Raw genomic sequence first — 20,641 nt, 5'->3', positions numbered from 1 at the left:
CCTGTGAGAGGCTGGTGCAGTAGCTGCAGCACCTCTTGGCATCAGGGCCACACACTTTCTTTCTGCTCAGTGTTCCTGGCCACTCTACTTCCGGCTTTGAAGGGGCAGGGCTGAGGGCAAAGTGGGTGCTGGCAGAGAATGCCCTGCTTTTAAAGGACTCTCCTGGAGGCCTCACCCAGCCCCTCCTGCCAATGTCTCATGGCGTAGGATGAGGCCCACAGCCAGCCATGAGTTGAACACATTGCCCATGTTCACCTTGCTTAAGGTCTTCAGATGCCCATCCTATGCCATCGCCAAGCACTAGGTGCTTATTAATGCTTAGTACTTTACTTTTAAATAGAATATGTTTTTGTCAGAACAGCGTTTCACAGTAAACCAACTAGCATGATATTTACTGTGTGACCTCTGTATATGCCATTTAAAATTCTAGAACTCTTTTCTCTCCTCTCCCACCACCTCACTTTACCTTTACCCTTTTATCACGTTCACTGCAGCTCCTTGTCTCCAGGTCCCCAGCTCCCTGCCCTCCCTCCTTGACTGTCCATGAATCCTGAGCATCCCATCATTTTCCTCTGCTCCTGCACTGGCCACCTAGCAGCACGAAAGAAGGTGGCAACACAGTGGTGTAGGCTCCACCACGTGCTTGCACCAGTCTCTGAGCTGACCCTGCTGTGAGCCTTCTGTCCCCTTTGGTGGAAGGGGCTTTCGTTGTTGTTTAAACCTTTTTCTATTTTTTGCGTTGTTTTTCTTTATCTGCCTTTCTTTTCTTTTCTTCTTTTTGACAGGGTCATCTTGCTCTGTTGCCCAGGCTGGAGTGCAGTGGTGCGATCACAGCTCGCTGCAGCCTCGGCCTCCTGGGCTCAAGCTATTCTGCCTCCTCAGCCTCTTGAGTAACTGGGACTACAGGTGTGCACTACCACACCCAGCTAATTTTTTTTACTTTTTTTGTAGAGACGGGGTCTCGCTATGTTGCCTCAGCTCGTCTCGAACTGCTGGCCTCCAGTGATCCTCTTGCCTCAGCCTCCCTAAGTGCTGGGATTACAGGTGTGAGCCACTGCGCCCAGCCGCCTCTGTTCTTTTTAAAACCTCCTGCCACTATTCTTTTCTTTTCCTCCTAGCACCCACCTCATTCCATCTTTACAGAGAAAACTGGCTGGGCCCGACAGGGCCTGCCATTCTCTCCTCCTTGTCTGGAGGATCTTGCCTCCCTAAGAGAAGGCCTCTCAGCAGGAATACATTTGTTCCAGGGACCTGGCTCCCTCTAGTCTTCTGGGACCTAATTTATCTCCCCAGGGTTTTCAATCTGCATGCTCGTTCTGCTCATGGTAGCGAGAGGCTTGAGTTGCCTCTATGAAAAATTAAGCACATAGATGAAGAGCCCTTCTTCACCCCACACATCCCTCCTTCATGCCTCATCTCCGTCTTTTCTTTGCTTATTGGTCCCCATGGCCTATGTTCTCCTCCCATGTCCCCCAAAGCCACACTTGCAGAGCTTGTTACCCAGTTGATTCGGGTGGTTTCTTGGCCTCTGTTGCCGCTGGCCCCATTGGCCCCTTCCCGGGGCCCTCTCTGTGTCATGACACTGCTGTCCCAGCTCCCTTCTTTGCCCTCCTTTCCAGATCCTTTTGCTCTCCCTTTCCGCAGTCTGGCCCTGCTGCCTTCTCTCTGAATACTCGTCTGGACTGATCTGATCTCTTCCAGTAACTTCAGCTCTTTTCTCAAATGTTTGGCTTCGTTAGATCTTTCTCTTGAGGTCCCAGAATGTCTCTGGTAAATTACCTCATGATGCCTCGAACTCAGTATTTCCCATGCCAAACTCGTTCATGACAACTTCCTTGCCCATTCTCCCTTTCTCCTAAAACAAAACAAAACAAAAAAACCACGAAAACCTCCCCTTCTCTCCCCCTCTCTCAAACACACACACTCACTCACACTCGTGCATACACAAGGGCCTTCTGTGGCATGGATTTTCCCCCAGGTATGCAGGCCAGAAACTTCGGGCACCTCCTATGCCTCCCCAGTCCCCACATGCTTCCACAGGTGACCCATCCTTGCTGATCTGACACATTTCTTGATTCTGAAGCCCCTGGATCATTCTGTCCACTTTGTTCCTGGCCTGCCTCCGTCAAGGTCTTCCTCCTCACCCCACTCACCCCAGTCCCCCACGATCTTCCTAAAGCTCTAACGTCATCATGTCACCCTGTGCAGGGACCAGAGGCTCCTCGCTGACTGAGAGGGAAGTCCGTTTGTAGATTACTCACCACGGCAGGCAATGCACCAGTACTGAGAAGATAAAGAAGTTGTGGTTTCTGTCTTTGATGGTTTCTCATAGTGGGGCTGGGCTGGGGAAGGCCCAGCTCAGTTTCTGTTCTCCTTGATGCCATTCCTGATTCCTGGGATCACTTCACCACAGTCCTGTTTCTCGCCCTTGGGGCACTCCTGAGTTTGGCTTTGTATTTGTGTTGTTGATGTATTTGCCTCTTTTTCTGTGCCAGATACAAAGCTACTTAAGGGCAGGGATTGTCACAACTTTGGTCAATTGTGGGTTGTCCTGGCCACCGGCATGGTGCATTATCCTGTGTGGGTACTCTGTAGGAGCCCTTTGGTGGAGGATTATGTTTTAAGCTTTCCAGGGAAGCAGATTTGATGGGACTTACCTTAGCGTGCATGGACACCAACTCACGCTTGTGCAGTTGCGGCGCCAGCGATTCTCAGATGTCTGCTTTGTTTTTCTTTCCCACCCAGTGCCTAGAAAGAGCCATGAAGTTTGCCTTTGAGGAGTTCCACCTGTGGTACCAGTTTGCTCTGTCCCTGATGGCTGCTGGAAAAGTGAGTCCCCTTTGTGATGGGCAGTTTTTTATGCCTATCCTATTAAGGCCAAAGAGATTAATGTCATTGAATTGCACGGAATGATAGACTTTATGGAAGTCTTTCGAGCTGCTCTGGGAAACTATCCTGGTCCATTCTCAGTGAACAATCAGATTTAATCGTCTGGGAAGCCAAGATGGACTTATCACTGAGAAGAAAAATTCTGAAATATTTGTCTCTTTCTAGTCATTGTGACTTCATCAGGTGTCACGGGCATGGCTTAAACTAGAGCTAATTTTTTACACTCAACCGAGAGTTAAGCTATTTCCTGGAGGGAAACCTATTGGTTATCTTAAGCAATGTGTTATATTAGTCAGTGCATGATACTGAATGAAAATGTGGGCTGAGGGAGTCCAACGGCAGGATGGAAGGTTGGTGCTGCTCTCCCAGCTGAGTGACCCAGGCAAGTTACTGAGTAGCTCAGTTTCCTCGGTTGAATGGAGTGAACAGCACCCATTCCGTAGGTGTGTTATCAGGGGAATGAGATGCTACGCTACGCCGTAGGTGTTTAGAGGTACGTTCCTTGCTGTGTATACACTCAACAGAGGTGGTAGCTATTGTTTTTCTTAATACAATAGCTTAATTTGGGCCATTTAGCGAATGTTAATTTGGGCCATTTAGCGAATGAAGCCTGAGATAGAAGATTATTTGAGCTAAGTGAATTCAGAAATTTAGTATTCTGTGCCTTCAACTGGATTTTTATCTTTTATAGGAACACACTTCCACCATCTTTACATTTTTCTTAATTTTCCGATAGCTACACAAGTATGGGATGAAATTCAGGGGGCACCAGGGAAGCATTCCTGCTGGCTTTTAACCCAGCATACTCCCCAGTCCCTCAGAAGCCACAGGCTCTGGTTTTCACATGCCCCAGGCCCCCGCTTGCTTGGGTTTAAAGTTGGAAAAGCCCACGAGGAGGCCACCCTGACCAAAACCCCCTCTGAGAAGGCTGTCGTATTCGGTTCTGTCAAACGCTTTGAGTTTCACAGAAATAATCTTCTCTTGCCAAGTCTGCCCGTGCCGTGAAGGTGCTGAAAGAGTGTATCCGCCTGAAGCCGGACGACGCCACCATCCCTCTCCTCGCTGCCAAGCTCTGCATGGGCTCCCTGCACTGGGTGAGTAGGGCACCCCCCTCCCTGCTCCTGCAGAGGACTCCAGGCCAGTCCTGCCCATTTTTTTCATGTTGAGGCACAGAGAGAAAGCGAGGGTGATTCATCAGCTACGCAAGGACAAGATACAAGACCGTGTAGAGCCATGGAGCCTGGGCCTGGGCCCCTGGCCTCTTCAGGCCTCATCCACCCCACCCAAGGACTGAGGAGTACTCTGGGGTACTCCAGGGGTTTTTTCCTATGGGATTGTGCTCCAGGAATAATGATAATAAGATAGAACTATAATTCATACTCCCATACATCTTGCTTTATTCAAGCAATGTGGGACTGAGAAGAGACACGTGACTGAATTAGCATCCCTGGCTGAGCCTGGTTTGTTTTTGCTTTCGTTTTTGCTTTTGAGACAGGGTCTTGCTCTGTCACCCGGGCTGGAGTGCACAATAGCTCACTGCAGCCTCAACCTTTTGGGCTCGAGTCATCCTTTCACCTCAGCCTTCTGAGTACCTGGGACTACAGGTGTGCTCCACTGCACCCGGCTAATTTTTGTATTTTTTGAGGAGACAGGGTCTCACTCTGTTGCCTAGGCTGGGAGCCTGGGACTTTCTAAAGAGCAAGGAGTCACCCTAAATTTCAGCTCATATGTTAAATTCAACTGTCATCATTTCTCTTCCTTCACATTCACATTTTTCTTCAAATATTCTTGTTCAAATTTGAATTTGGCAATAGCCTGATTTGTAACAATTCTAGTACCTCAAAAAATACATCATTTGAGTAGAAAATAGAAAACTCAGTCTAATTGCCGAGATGGTGGTATAGATAATTGCCACATACGATAGAGTTCTAATTTCTTTTCTTTAACTTCATGTCAACATTAGCAATAAAAATGATTTGCTCAAAAAAGACCAAAGCGCCTTACAAGCTCAGGTTGTTCACCCTTATATCCTTGCTCTTTGGTTTTTTCCCACATATTCTCACCCAGTAGGAGAAAAGTAAGCCTAGCGAAGAGTGTTCCAGTTTAGTTCCATTTTGCTTGGGAAAATGTAGAAAAGATGTTTTGAAAGCACAGGCTCTCACCTGAAACGCACAGCTGTGAAGGCGTAGTGTGGTCACGTGGGATTTGACAGTTTGGGGCTGTGAGCAAGCAAGGGGATGGCGCAGGCGCTCCAGGAGTGGGCAGGCGGAGGAGTGGACACAACTTTTGCATTTGGAACATGCCAGTTCCCAGCAGTGACTACTGCCCTCCTCCCAGCTCTGGCTTTATTTATTACTGTAACATATACATCTTGAAATGCCTTAAATAGACCTCTTTTTTTTTGAGACGGAGTCTCGCTCTGTTGCCCAGGCTGGAGTGCAGTGGTGCAATCTCGGCTCACTCCATTCTCCTGCCTCAGCCTCTCATGTAGCTGGGACTACAGGCGCCCGCCACCACGCCCAGCTAATTTTTTCTGTTTTTAGTAGAGACAGGGTTTCACCGTGTTAGCCAGGATGGTCTCGATCTCCTGACCTCGTGATCCGCCCGCCTCGGCCTCCCAAAGTGCTGGGATTCCAGGCGTGAGCCCCCGCGCCCGGCCAGACCTCTTTAAAAAAAAAAAAAAAATATATATATATATATATATATATATATATATATATATGAGTAACAAATCTTTTCTGTATATTTTTTTCTTGCATTTTTATTATTAAAATTTCTAAACACCACAAAACTCAAGAGTATATGAACTCCAGTGTCTTATCACCCAACTCAATATCATCAACGTTTGCCATACTTTGAAGGAACAAATCTTACTATTTTTGCCTCTAATGAATTGTGCACCAGGTCTTATTGTGGGTGTAGTTTACAGGTGCACATTTTCTCATTGGAATCTGCTGGCACAAGGTACATGTGTTGAGGTTTGTAAAATAAGTGGATGGAATTTTGAAATTTATAACAGTTCATGGCAAAGAGAATCCAAGCCTAAATGTATTCTTTATATCCTGGGGGGAAAAAAAGAAAGGCTGAAACATAAAACATTCCAAGAACTTTATTCTTTACAAATATATTCAGTTCAGCTTCTGAATACCTAGCACAACTTCATTATAGAACCAATCAGTAAAAAATAAAGATAAAAAAGATAGACCCCCACCAAATATGAAAACAACTTTGGAAAAGAAGGCAAATAAGCAGTAAGGAAAACTTTAAAGAGAAAAAGCAAAATAGGAATCCTGCGAACTATTAGAGAGGCTCAAGAAAGAAAACAGAACCACCGGAGTGGGATTGGGAGATATGGGAGTCATTTTCAAAGTGACTCATCAGAAATCCAATTTTGGCAGCAGATGCTTATGGGAACTCATGTTAGAAATTCTGCAGGTTGTTGTTGTTTTTAACTTGTCTCATTTTTCAGTTGGAAGAGGCTGAAAAGTTTGCCAAAACTGTCGTTGATGTGGGAGAGAAAACGTCAGAGTTCAAGGCCAAAGGCTACTTAGCTCTGGGGCTCACGTACAGTCTGCAGGCCACTGACGGTGAGAGACATCCCACCCCCAGGGCTGCTGAGCTGCAGGGCTGGACTGCCTAAGTCTACACTACAGGATTCCCACAGTCCCCTTCTGTCTCAGGAGGGTGCAGAAGCTGGGGCATTCTGCTGTGCTGTTCGGTGGGGCCCCTGTGCTGCTGTCTTCTTTGCTTGGTCTCATGGGAGAATGGGAGGGCAGGGAGGAAGGCCCTGTGCCAGGGCTCCCAAGCCTCATATTCAGGTACATTATGCTGGTGGTGCACTGGGCACCTCGCTGGGCTTTGCAGGATGATTCACCCACCCAGCCTTGCACCTGCCCCTGTCCTACCACTTGGTCTGGGCTGTCCTGTGTGAAGGGATGCTGGATCTTAGGTACAGGAATGTGGAAGAGTCGGCCAGACACTTCCAGGAAGCTTTCCTTGACTGGTCAGGAAATGCCCCTTCTCCATTTGCACATTTTAATTTGTAGATACGTACATGTGCAGTGCAGCAGCTCACAAGACCCCTAGGGGTCTTGGAAACAGTGATTTTGGATGTGCTTAGAGTTCTGATGGATGGGATTCTAGCTAAGAAAAAATCTTGTATACTTAAGTTTTCAGTGATAGTTGCAGAAAGTTTAACAAACTTTTCCTGAACTATTACTGTTCTTTTATCATGTTGTTGTTAAATGTAACACAAATGCAAAACAAAAATCTCAGAAACAAATGGATAATTTAATGAATTTGAATTAGTATAAGGCAAAATATCTTGTAGCCGTTAGCCTGCTCAGAAGCTAGAACCTTGCCAGCCACCTGGGGAGCCCTCCATGTGCACCTCCCAATCACAAACCCCCTTCTCTCCCTTAAGAGGAAATACTATCCTGACTTTTATAATACTTCCTTTTTTTCTTTATGGTTTTGTTGTAATTTATTTTACAAAGTACTCCAAATTCTTTTCTCTGCCCTAAAATATCAAAGGTCCTGGGGAAGTTTTGCATATTAATTGCTTTTCAATATGGATTACTTGCTAATGTTCCATATACATATGATACATTGGCAATACCCAGCACATAGCTTTTGATATAGTAGACTTTGAGTGAAGGGCAAATTTAATGCCACATATTAACCTATGTAAATTCTTAGTTCAGACTCTACCCCTCATTACTCCTGCAACTTTGAGAGAGTTGCTTGACCCTGTGGGGCTTCCTCTTCCATTCATGGGTCAGTTAGGGCCTTTTGAGGTTCTCTCTAGCTGGGTCACTGCTGTTCTAAGTTACGTTAGCCATGGTCTCCAGCCACATTGACCCCCTGGCAGCCTTTCACTGCTCTCAGTCTCATGCCAGGCTGGGAGGTGCCATGTTGGAGGCGTTAGGTAACGGCCTCTTGCAGTTCCAACCATAAACAGTTTCCTCCAGGACTTTTTCTCTTGCCGTAGTAAAAAGCACCTTTTTCATTCCTAGCCAGGCTTAAGGGGCCATTTCTCACGTGCTCTGCACAGGAGAAGTGTTGACTCACAGCCAGGTGGCCTCACACTTTTGAGCTAATTTTCCATGATCTGTGTTGGGTTTGTCTACTCCACCCCTTGTGTTCACTTGAAGGTGTTAAAGTCCTGGCCATTGCCCAGTGTGAACCAAGTTGGCCTTTCAAGGCAGCAAGCTAGTGTCGGTAGCCCAGTACTGCAGCTTGTCAGTGGCAGAAGGGACTCTGAAGGCTGTCAAAATCAACACTGCTGGTGCTTGCATCCCTCCCACCCCACCCTCATGGAGCTTGTCGTTCCCCTGAGTTACATGCCTGCACTTGAGAGGGCAGTCATGCTCCTTCTGGAGTTCCCAACTGGTCTTTTGCAAATGGCCCCCATATGCCTGGGAGTACCAAGAGTGACCACCCAACTCACACTGCCCCCTTGGCATTGTTCCACAGTCACACCCAATGCGTGCGAGCACTCGGGGGTAGCTCTGTTTGCTATCTTCTCCAGGGCCTGGTGCAGGACTGGGCACATAGGCACTCAGACATTGCTGCTTTTCATCCAGTTGAATGCACAGGTTTTGTGATGGGTTTTGTATTTGTCAGAAACTCCCTGATCTCCCATGCCACTGACTAATTGAACCCTTTTCTTAGCTTCTTTGCGAGGGATGCAGGAGGTCCTACAGAGAAAGGCGCTTCTTGCATTTCAGAGGTGAGTGGGAGTTCATCTTTTCACTCGCTGTACATAATGACACCAAAGTATGATGAGTATAAAAAGAAGAGATATTTATAAAGATTATGTAAACAGTGTTTTACCCCTGAGAGTCTTTCGTCCTGAGCACTGAACACACAGCGTGCAAACCCTGCTACGTCACTTGTTGCTGTATCAATCTGCACTCTTAATCTGTTTATCCATTTGGGCACATTTTATTCATTCCTAATGAAGTGACTTCAGCTCGAAAAAGACAGATACTTTGTATGCCGAGGGAGATGAGTCCTTTTAAAGACATTTGTCATCATCTAGAGAAGAGATTATTCTTTTCTGGCTTTTTTTTTTTTTTTTTTTTTTAATATGTCAAGCTGCAGGTTTTTGTGTTAAGGAATGAGAAGGCCGATTTCAGGAAGTCTCTGAAATACTGAGTGAAGACGGTGAGCCCCAAACTCCCCGCCCCCACCTTGTTCCATAACACTTTGTGCTTCTCTCTGTCATTGTGTCTCTCAGGAAATTAGGAGAAGGCCTAGCCATTATAAAATGCTCGAGCGTCACAGTGTGCCTTCACATCCCTTATTTAATTTGTTGCTCACCACACACAAGTAAGGAAGACAGACAGACAATATGTCCCTTGCAGGTCAGGGACTGAGGCACAGGAGGTACAGGAGCTGCCGGTCCCGCAGCTGTTGAAGTCAGTATGTGGTCAGGGTCTCCTGACTCTAACCCAGTTTCTCCTGCCCCACCATACTACATTGCCCTCATTTTATTCTCATTACAGGTATAATCACAAAAATGAAATTATCTGGAAGCATAGCCCCATGATGTGAAATCTAGAATTGGTATTGATGCTGTCACTTTAAATATATCTGAGTTACACTGATTTCTTAGAACTGTATTAGAAACTTAGATACTTACATGAACATTTCATGAGGCCTTCCTAATACCTGACAAGCTTTGTTAGACTCTTTCCTTAGAACTGGGGCTGCCTACCAATTTATCATGGTGTCCATGTGCCTTTTTTCATGAAATCATGATCACTGGTTTCGGTGAGTCTGAAACTCTTCCGTCTCATTTCTGTTTCCTAGCAGCCTTGCCGGTAGCTACTTCAGGTTGCCAGCCCCAGTCTGGGTAATGATAAAAAGTACCAACTGACATCTGCAAACAGATCTCCTGTCTCTGTGCTAAGCTTTTGTTGATGTTCTTCAGCACGGAGTGTGGAAAGCATTTCCATTTCAAATGATTTGGAGATTTAAATTCTCCAGTCCTAGTTTGTAGAACCCACACATGGATGCTTAAGAAAGTGGTCATTACATCTGTTTCACTTTTCTTAAATCAGCACATCTTACTGGCTCTCTAAAAACAGCCACAGTGGTGGTCTGCCTTGAGCTGCCAGTATAACTTCATGTTATGTAACAGCTGCTCCATTGGCCTGAATTCTTTTTTGTTCGTCTTTTGCTTAAGTTTAAATTCAAAGAGATTTTTAAAATATTAGTTCATATGGGAATAAAGAGTAATAAAATCCCACTAACCTAACTGATGATATTGCAGAAGGCTAACCTAAATTAGAAGTTGTGTGAAATATAGAATGTTTTTCAAAGGAATGTTTTTCATTTTGTTTCAAGTACACAGTAACTAGGACTATTCTAGTGAATTGCAATCCTAACCAACATCTTTAAGGGAAAGATTTTAAGTAAATAAAAATGATTTGTATTACTTCTTAAATGTAAATGGATAATTTAAAACTACTTTGATGAGAAGTACTTTCTCTACTATGTATTTTAAATATCCTCCCCACAATTCTGTTTATACTAATGTTTTGCATTTTTTGTTTAAAAAGAAAACACAATTCAAGAAGGGATGGGGTTGCAGATATAGCACAAGAAAGTTAACTCTTAATTATGACTGGAACCATAATTCAGAAATATTTGTTCTCTAGTGGATCCAAAGAGGTGATTTTTGAAGATATCCAGGTTGGGCGGCTGCATCTGAATGTGAGACCCTCAGCTGTTCCTACACTCATAAGCTCAACCCAAGCAGCTGAACCAATTCATTTGCCCTGTACAAAAGTATAGTGAAGAAGAACACAATATTGTTTGCAAAGCTTCTGAAGATGCTGAATTGATCTGAGTTGCTTCTTCTGCAGGCTCTCACATCCTACTGAGAAAAGCAATCCTGAAAACAGTTGAGAGCGCCTTTCATTGCATGGCCCACAGTATGCATAAAGCCTGGTGCTCCAGGAGGCAGGGGTGGCGTGGTGGTGGTTGTGTTTACCACCCATTGTGCCATAGGGTACACAGTCTTGCTTTGTTTTCCCCTTTCTCTCCTAACTCGAGTTTAAGTGTGGTATGATTTGTGCATATAGGGTGATGAGCCATCCCAATCTCTTGAGGACTGAGTGGTTTCCCAGAACATGGGACTTTCAATCCTAAAATCAGGAACATCCTGGACAAACCAGGACAAGTTGGTCACCCTCTGTGTGTGTAACTAACGAGAGATTCCTGAGCAACAGATTTAACCAGGGTTTGCACTTTTAAAAAAACTTAATGCACGAATCCAATGGGCCCTGTAATCAGGACTGAAGGGGAATTCAAGGAGAATTGGCTAAACAAGGCAGCAAGGTGACAGTGTACAAAGAATGGGCTTTGCAATCACGTGCTTTCCACTCCACTTCTGGCTTTCTCTCATTTGCTGGCTGTTTTTGGACAAGAAGCTTAATAGTTGATAACTTCACAAATTGTAGTTATTATTGTTACAAGATATGTGCCTTATGGACTAAGGTCAACATTGATCAGCCTTCTCTATATTCTTGGTTCAGCTCTAGAGAATGTTGGAAATGGAATCTAGGAGAGCCCTGGGGTAGATGCCACAACATCCTTGGGTTCTAGCCAGGTGATCTGGGAAGCCCATGCGACCATGTGATGCTTTCCAGTAGCAGCCGAGCATGCCTATCTCTGGGCACTGCTCCCACTGCACTGTCATGATGGTCATTTTGGGTCTCTCCCTCTGGAGTGGGGGTGGGAGCTCATCAAGGAAAGGCACTAACATGATTCATCTCCATGCTCCCCAGAAGTTAGCATAGGCCCTGGTGTCATATTATAGATACTGCATAATGTGGATGCATGGATGGATGGATGGATGGATGGATGGATGGATGGATGGATGGATGGTTGGATGGTGGGTGGATGGATAGGTGGATGGGTGGGTGGTTGGATGGGTGGATGGGTGGGTAAGTGGATAAAAGGATGAGTGGGCTCTTCTTCATGGGAGAGAAACTGAATTAATCATGTGGAGGTGCTTTGAGATAAGGGAAGCGTTTTGTGAGCATCCCTGTGGTGACATTTTTAGGTCTTTTAGGTATTTCTGAGCAGTTTAGGTATTCAGTATATCGGCAGGGGGTTTATGAGGCTGCTTTAGATTCATGTACAGACTTCAGAAGGCTTGCAGTTCTTCTGATTACTGATGTCCTTTCTCTCACCTGCCTTGCCTGAGGATTTCTGTCCTGCGAGTTGCCTGTGGCATACCAAAGGGGCTTTCCCACAGGAAGCTTAGCTGCTGAAGTTGCTCTGTGGGAAGCAAGTATTTCAGCATCTACTTGAGATCAACACAGGGAGCTTTTTCTTGTTTTGTTTGGCATTTTCCTTATTTCCTTTTTTCCTTCAGTGGGTAAAGTGGTCAGTTGAATTCATTAGCCAAATTGTAGAAATAAGGTTTTTAAAATGTGTATGTTTCAGTTGTGCCTCATTAGAAATTTGGCAGTTGAATATGCATCATTAGCCAAGTTGGAAATCCTTCAGATGTTGCCCTAACGCACTCCAGAAATACCAAGATCTCTAGCACTGCTGGTTTATTCCTTTCATGGTGCTGTGGTTAACAGAGAAAAATCATTTGATGAGGCCAGCATGGGGTCTTTAGCCAGAACTATCTTTATGCACGCCCTCAACTCAAAAGATCATTGCCAGCCCTTCAGTTGGTTGGTATTGCATAGAGGCAACCATGACTTGATTTATTTGTGAAGAATATGAATTGAACTGAGAAAATTATAACTCTAAGAAATTCTTTTTGAGGGTTGTATAAACTTTATTATTTGTGAAAAAAGATAAAATAAATCAAAAAATTTCTTCATAATTGTGTATTCTTTTTCCTGAATAATTATGAGAGAAAACCATGATTTTTCAATCTCACTGTTATAAACACCAAAGAAAAATATTCTTTGATGTACAAATTCATGGAAAGCCAACGTTTGTAAAATTTTAAAAGTTGCTATATACTAAGTGGACCTTAGAAATAAGACATTTAGTAGCTGGGCGTGGTGGCTCATGCCTGTAATCCCAGCGTTTTGGGAGGCCAAAGTGGGAGGATCACTTGATCCCAGTAGTTCTAGACTAGCCTGGATGACATGTCGAAACCCCATGTCTACAAAAAAATTTATAAATTAGCTGGGCGTGGGGAGCACGCCTGTGGTCCCAGCTCCTTGGGAGGCTGAGATGGGAGGATCGCTTGGGCCCTGGGATGTTGAGGCTGCAATGAGCAGTGATCATGCCACTTCACTCCAGCTTGGGTGATAGAGTGAGACCCTGTCTCAAAAAAAAAAAAAAAAAAAAAAAAAAAGGAAATAAGACATGTAAAAGGATAACACAGGCAATATCAGCTTCAGCCTCTTCAACTAAGCTAAGAAACGTCCTAAGGCTATGTCTTGAGGCCAAGTGAAGATTCCCCTAGACTGAAAGTCTAGGTGCTTTGCTCTTAAGATTAATATAAGGACAGAGATTAGCTTTGCCTTACCCTGGACCTGCACATGAGCTACTACGTTTGCATAAATAATGCGCTAAATTAGTGGACTTAGCATATTTTCTGGATGGCAAACACCTGGGAGGCTTATTAGCTCCCTTCCCTGCAGCAGACAATTCAATTAAAAGACCTTATTATTGTAGAAAGCCATCTTTGGCCTGTTTGCCACAGTTGAATCCGTAATGATTTGGTTTTCTTTTTCATCTCAAATTTGTTTTCTGCTGGTAGAAGAGCCTCCTTTAATCACAGAATGTTGACAGAACAGCATGAAGTTTTGTTTACTATCTGGATCCCACCTAATTAGTCTGCTCCATGGTGCCTTTTAAAGAAAGTAGAAGTTTGTTTTTCTCTTCCCAGCAGACTTAAACACAGAATTTATGTCTTGTACGTAGTCACATTTGAGTTGCTGATGCTGAAATAAAAATGACTTCCACATAGAAGCAGAGAAGACCACGTTGGCAATCAGCTAGGAGGCCAGTATGGTCCCTTCCTGTCTGATGTCAGTTCTTAAAACTGAGCCTGATGTCTCACCACACTCTTACACATCACAGTTATTTGGAATAAATCAGTGAACGGCATGGAATTTTGTAGAAGCTTCAAAAGACTGAATGAGTGTCTTTCTCCTCCCTTTTTTCACCAAAAACCAAAACCTCATTTTATAAGCAAAGCTGGGTCTTTGATTTTCATATGGTTTCTCTGAAATCTAGAAATTTGGATAAAGTAGCATTAAGGAAGGCCGAGCCAAACTTAACCAAAGCAGCCATCGCCTTGCCAAGTGCACACATGGCTTCACTGTGTCCCAGCATGACACAGGGGCCCATCTGCTGGGGAGATCAGGCCTCAGGGCCTGTGGATTCTTCACCTCGAGGCCCTCTGCAAAGCCGACAAGCTGCGGCTGCCATTTTAGATGCTAGACAAAACGCGCTCCTGTTCTGTACCTTTACACACTGGTAAGAGGGAAACTGTTAACATGTGTAGGTGGACAAAGAAGAAGAGTTTAAATGAAGCATTACATAGTTAAATAAATATGGGGCCTTAGTATAAGAATGCAAATGTGGAAAAGACTTGTTTGATAGGGAGAGTAAAAATGGCCTCCTCTCCATGTACTAATAGCCATAAATACTTTTTCAGGGCCCACAGCCTGTCACCCACAGATCACCAAGCAGCTTTCTACCTGGCTCTGCAACTTGCCATCTCCAGACAGGTCAGTTTCTCTAGTGTTTCCTATGCTTGCTGCACTCTATATCTTGATACAACCCCCTCAGCTCTTCAGTTTGAAATGGTAGGTGATCTTCCTTTATTCCATCGAGGCTGACCTGGAGCCAGGAACCCTTCTCAGAGGTTTCAGCAAAGAGCCTGTTGTTTTGGTTGGTTTGAGCATCAGCTGTGAAGACGCAGGAGTTCCCGGCTCTGCTGTTGGACATGAAATCCACACAGCTGGAGGGCCCAAGCTAGGGTCAGATGGCAACCTGGGGAGCAGCACATGGCATATACCCTGAACCCAGGAGTCATCAAAGAGCCTTTGTCCCTTGCCAGCAGGAGCCAGGTAGCAGAACCCAGTGCTGAGCTGCATGGTGGGGATTTAGCCACTGATTGGGGTCTGGTTATCATAAGGGCATCATTGACTGGCAGGAAGATGCCAGCAGGCAGAGACAAAAGAACCAGGTCCTTTACAATACGTGGAAGACATGAACAGTTTTCCGCTGTGGCTACTCGAAAAAGGGGACTTAACACTATCTCCTTGCATGAGGGGCAAGTTTTGCCAGCCTTCGTCTTCCCCAAGGCAGCTTTTAGATGTTGCCTCTGCCATTCCCGAAACCCTCCTATCCCCTCCCAGCTGTTCTGGGGATGTTGGCCACATGCCTGCCCACCCGCCAGGTGCAAGACACTGGTGGTAACCCCAGCACATTCCTGAGTGCTGACTGGGAGGGTGATTCAAAGGTCAGCTCTCCAGACATGCCATTCCCCTGGCAGGCCTGAGCTGAGGTATGCACCTGTCTTCCTGGTTGCTTGGGAATGGCATTGAGAAGTGGCTTCCATTGGCAACCTAGGGACAGAGGAAACCAAGATACCGCCCCTGTAGAGGTCCTGTCACCTGACTATGGCTCACAGCTGGGCTTCTGCAGCAGGTGTGGGCGTTGATTGACCATCTGATCTCTCCGCTACACCGACAACTTCTCTCACCTTCTCCATGAAGCCTTCCTCCTGTAGCAGCCTGAACTTCTTCCTTTTGCCTCGCTTTCTTGTTCAGTATCTTTCTCACTGGACTGTAGGTTCCAGGAACCCATGCCCGTCGTTGTCATTGCTTTACCCTGGCACTTGGAATGCTGCCTGGCATGTGTTCAGCACTCAGGAATACTTGCTAAATGAACGAACCAGCTTTGAATTCCTTCAAGGCATCATTTTGATCCCTGTATCAGTTTGTCCCTGGTTGCCCTGGTCATCCCTGCAAGTCAACATCATGCCTGTGCTGTGCCTTTCGACCCACCTGTCAATACCAGGTTGAGTGCTGTTCACACAGTAGGCTGTCACTTGGGGAAGGATGAGTAAATGGAGCCTTGTGGGTGTGGCAGCAGCCTTTGTGGGCATGTGGTGTCAGAACACCAGAGCTGCGAGGAGTGTTTACCTGCTTCCCCGGGGCGGGGCGGGGGGTTTGACCAGGAGGAGAGGATGGACAGGAATCACTCTCTTGTCAGACACTCATAGCTGGGTGACCTTGCCCAAGCCATTTCACCTCCCTGGACTTCAGCTTCCTCCCTGTAACTGAAGGATTGGGGTGGATGGTCTCCCTTCCAACCATGAGAGCCGTGATTCTATGGTTCCAAAGCAAAAAGCCTCCACCAGCCAGCAGTTATAACCTAAATCCATCAAGAAAAGAAGTTCATTGAGGAAAATTAATTGGTTTGGGAAGAGAAGTCATGGCCTTCTACTATGGAGGGAGGTTACTGAGGGTTTGGGAAAAAGCAGGAGAGCTAAGAAGAGGCCCCACAGAGGACTGGAGTTGGAGCAAGACGGGAAGGCATCTGTGGGATGGTTGTGTAAGAATGCTTCAGTCCAGAGCTCTATTTCAAAATCTAGCTTCGGGTTCTAATCCTCCCTGGTTACTGCCAAACCTGCACGGTATCCAGGGTGTCAAATACCCATTGTGTGTGCATTTTATCAACCCTTGTGCTTGGATGATTTTGAAGAAAGTCTGGAACAGCTGTTGCATTTAAAGGTTCAGGTTGTGTCTGGTCCTACATGAATTTGGACACATCTGCTTTGCATGTGGCATTGCAATTTGTTTCTCAATCAACTTATTTTGGGCTGTAGTTTGGAAAGGTGTGGGGCCTTTGTTTGTTGTTTACTGTTTTGGCATGTTTCCTTGATGTCTGATGGAGGTCCAAGACAAAGGAACCTGCAAAGAACCACAGGCCTTTGATCATTTGGAAAGCTCTGCTAAAGGTTTTATAACTTATTAAGCACTTTAATTTCAGTAATACTTGAAAAAATGAGAACAGTTAAGCTAAGGCAGTTTAATTCCACTAAAAACCTCTGACACTTTGTATGTGTCTCCACTTAGAGCAAAATCATCGTGAGCATAATCAGAAGTAGATCAGTTTTGTGGACAGAACGAGAAAGTGTTTACTTAGGGAGAAGGGAAAGACTTGGAGCAGCATTGGCAGCTATGTAGAGAAACAGGGTCTCTTGTATCACTCTGTCACTCAGAACGTCTCTCGAAGGTGGCTTCCGTTTTCATATTTGTGGTTAATATCCTGGGGCTGCCATAAAGACTTGGCTTAAAATGCAAATGAGGCACATCGTGAAACAACTTGATATTTAAAGAGAATCAGACATTGAAATGATGGCTTCTTTTATGTGTGTGTGTGTGCACGCGTGCGCGCGTATGTGTGTAAAACCTTTTTTGGTTTTGTTTTAAACCAGATCCCAGAGGCTCTGGGGTATGTCCGCCAAGCTCTTCAGCTTCAAGGTGACGATGCCAACTCCCTGCACCTCCTTGCCCTCCTGCTGTCAGCACAGAAGCATTACCATGACGCTCTGAACATCATTGACATGGCCCTGAGCGAATACCCAGAAAATTTCATGTAAGTGATCCTGGGCTTCAGTTTTCCCTTACTTGGAAGTTATTAAATTTACTTCTTCCCCTGCCTTTTCTCCAATCTGTCTAAGTCCCTCACGGACACCCTGGCAGTCAATAATATAAAATTCCCTTTACTGTTATTTTTTCCTGATATTAAAAACAAACTTAGGGCTGGGCGCAGTGGCTCACGTCTGTAATCCCAACACTTTGGGAGGCCAAGGTGGGTGGATCACCTGAGGTCAGGAGTTCAAGACCAACCTGGACAATATGGCAAAGCCCTGTCTCTACTGAAAATACAAAAATTAGCTGGGTGTGGTGGCGGGCGCTTGTAGTCCCAGCTACTTGGGAGGCTGAAGCAGGAGAATTGCTTGAACCTGGTAGGCGGAGGTTGCAGTCAGCCGAGATCGCACCACTGCACTGCATTCCAGCCTGGGCAACAGAGCAAGATTCCGTCTCAAAAAAAAAAAAAAAAAAAAAAAAAAAGCTGTTAGGTCATCCTAACGTAGTGTTAGGTCATCCTTATTTATTTAAAATACTTTATCCACTCTTTCCCAATGTGTACCATTGGAGCACATGAGACAATTTTAAATGGACTGTGGATGAACACTTTAGTAATTATACGTTCCTTTTTTTTTTTTTTTTTGAGACGGAATCTCACTCTGTTGCCCAGGCTGGAGTGCAGTGGCATGGTTTCAGCTCACTGCAACCTCCACCTTCCGGGTCAAGCAATTCTCCTGCCTCAGCTTCCCTAGTAGCTGGGACTACAGGCACCTGCCACCACACCCAGCTAATTTTTTGTATTTTTAGTAGAGACGGGGTTTCACCATGTTGGTCAGGCTGGTCTTGAACTCCTGACCTCATGGTCCGCCCTGCTCAGTCTCCCAAAGTGCTGAGATTACAGGCATGAGCCACCGTGCCCAGCCTAGTTACACATTCTTAAATGTACGTTAGAATGTAGTGATTTGGTGAAAATTATTGCTCAGGGGGCTATTAAGATATTTCCAAGTCAATTTAAAGAAAAATATTAAGTGAATACTAACACAGATATACTTGGATATGGCAAAAGTGATGTTAAACTCCAATGGGTGAAATTTGGGAAACAGGGCGTTATAGCTTGTTTGTCCTGAGTTACTGAGGGCTTGTTCCACTAGGTCTCAGTGATTCTCCTATTTTAGGCGACTGTGATCAAGATACCTTCCCTCTCTGTGTCTTAGTTTTACTCTCTAGGGAATGGAAGTTCTTAAACAATGAGTATTATACATCCCCTAAGAACTATCACTGTAAACTGTCTTATGCTACAGTCATCTACCTACCTTCTTATCTTTCCTCTGAATCACTGTAATCCATTGCCCGTTGGTTAGGCTTTGTTGAGAAGGACTTTGTGTTTTGGGCTACTGGGTTACCATTTCATCCTCAGTGTCGGTAGCTTAGTAACCAGTACACAATGTCCAGAAATAGTAAACATTCCTGCACGCTGGAAGGTTCTGATTGTCTACGGAGTTGCAGGGTCAGTAATGGGGCAGGGACTGCTTGGGGTTGGGGAGAAGGGAAAGAATGTAGAAGGTGGCCCGGGGTTGCTCTCTTCACTTTCGGAAGTAAGTGCAGCCACAAACTAAGTGGGTCAGCTCTGGCTTTATTTCACTGCCTCATCACCTCACTGTGTTTTTAATCAGTGCTTTTCAGCAGCTCTCCTTGGAAAATTGGTTCACACATTTCCATTACAAACATTTCTTTGTCTTCAAGTGAAAAGGGCACTTCTCCCCATCGAGAGAATTCTTGTTATAATCCAGGAAACCTCTGACTAGAGATTTCTTTTGTAGGCTCAGCTATTTATGCAGAGTGAATTAAAGAGCTTTGCTGCAGTGTTTTACTTCTTGCAGATCTCCAACTTGCTCTTTTGTACACCATCTATATTTCTGGATTTTACCCCAAGCTGTTGATCCTTAAAATGGTTAAAGCACTTTAAAAAATATTTGATCTTTTAACCATCGATAAATACAACCCGATACAATTGAATTCAGTGTCTCTCATCAATAAAGTGTCATTCCCTGTCTCACCCTCGAACACACACACACACACACACACACACACACACGCTCTTTCATTAGGCATTGGACTCCAGGGTATGGTTTCTGCTTACACAGCCTAGGGTATCATCCAAGAGAAGGCTTATTAAGCTAATAGCCATACCACATGGTAAGCAGTAAACAGTGGCGGCTAATATGGTAATGCCTCCAAGTGACAGCAGCTGACAGCCTTTTCAAGTAGTAGAAGTAAGGAACAGCAGTAGAGATATTTGAGGAATGCAAGGCTGTTATTTTAATGTTAAGCCGTAAGCTCAAAAAAGCAAAGCATATGGCAGCAGGTCTGAGAGCAGTCCGTGACTTGTTTGCTTTTTAAATATTTGTATTTCTTTGCGATGGGAAACTTCTTCCCAAGAATACTTTATTAAAAGTTGGGGCCAGATGTAATCAGTGGATCCCATGGTTTCTTCCCAGCCTGGCCAAAACATTTCAACACCAACCTAAACAAGATTAAGTGGGCACTTGTTGCAACTGCCATGTAGTGTTATCTGTTTGTTTGTGACAAGCTTGTCTGCAGCAGAACTGTAGACTGCTGAAGCCTGGGAGTGGAGGACGTAGTTAATGGGTAGTCAGGCCTTGATGGAGGTTTTGATGGAGGTGAAACCTTCCCTCTGTGAGGGTCAGCTCTGTCCACCTGTTGGGCAGTTACCAGAGGTGACAGCTGAAGGCCCTTGGAGGAGCAGCTGGTACCTCTAGCGTTGCCTTCCTGTCACCATGAAATGATAAATCTTGCCGTTTAAGTACTTTGAATAAGCTTAACAGGGCCCAAAAAGTTCTAAACTGAGAGGTACCAACTCAGCCACTTTGTCACTCCAAGCAGGGCCGAGACAACAGTAGAATCAACAATTGAGAAGATGTTTCTAACTGTAGGGATTTGTGAGAATCAGGAATTCTTTCTTCAAGGAACCCCCCAAATAAGCTCACTACTCTGGAGAAGCAGGCATTTTTGGAAGTGTTATAGGGTTAGTCCAGTATGGAAGGAAAGGAGCGAGGAAGGTTTTTTTGTAGTGGTTGAGAGCACAGTCTTACAGTGGGACAAGTCTAGTTTAGAACTCCAAATCCTTCCCT

At 45.0% G+C, this 20,641-nt stretch overlaps 1 protein-coding gene across 3 annotated transcripts in view; it reads left to right on the top strand.

The window, feature by feature from the left end:
- TTC7B (tetratricopeptide repeat domain 7B) overlaps positions 1 to 20,641 on the top strand; it is a 271,311-nt gene that overhangs the window by 149,347 nt on the left and 101,323 nt on the right. For all 3 annotated transcript variants that reach the window (XM_037984383.2, XM_007987574.3, XM_037984385.2), the window contains exons 10-15: positions 2,746 to 2,829; positions 3,879 to 3,983; positions 6,359 to 6,476; positions 8,563 to 8,620; positions 14,540 to 14,612; positions 17,333 to 17,493. In XM_037984383.2, the coding sequence (XP_037840311.1) occupies positions 2,746 to 2,829; positions 3,879 to 3,983; positions 6,359 to 6,476; positions 8,563 to 8,620; positions 14,540 to 14,612; positions 17,333 to 17,493 (599 nt within the window). The remainder of the gene's footprint in view (positions 1 to 2,745; positions 2,830 to 3,878; positions 3,984 to 6,358; positions 6,477 to 8,562; positions 8,621 to 14,539; positions 14,613 to 17,332; positions 17,494 to 20,641) is intronic.

Source organism: Chlorocebus sabaeus, chromosome 24, assembly GCF_047675955.1.
Source record: "Chlorocebus sabaeus isolate Y175 chromosome 24, mChlSab1.0.hap1, whole genome shotgun sequence".
Classification (NCBI taxonomy): domain Eukaryota; kingdom Metazoa; phylum Chordata; class Mammalia; order Primates; family Cercopithecidae; genus Chlorocebus; species Chlorocebus sabaeus.
This window is presented reverse-complemented; position numbering and strand designations above follow the sequence as displayed.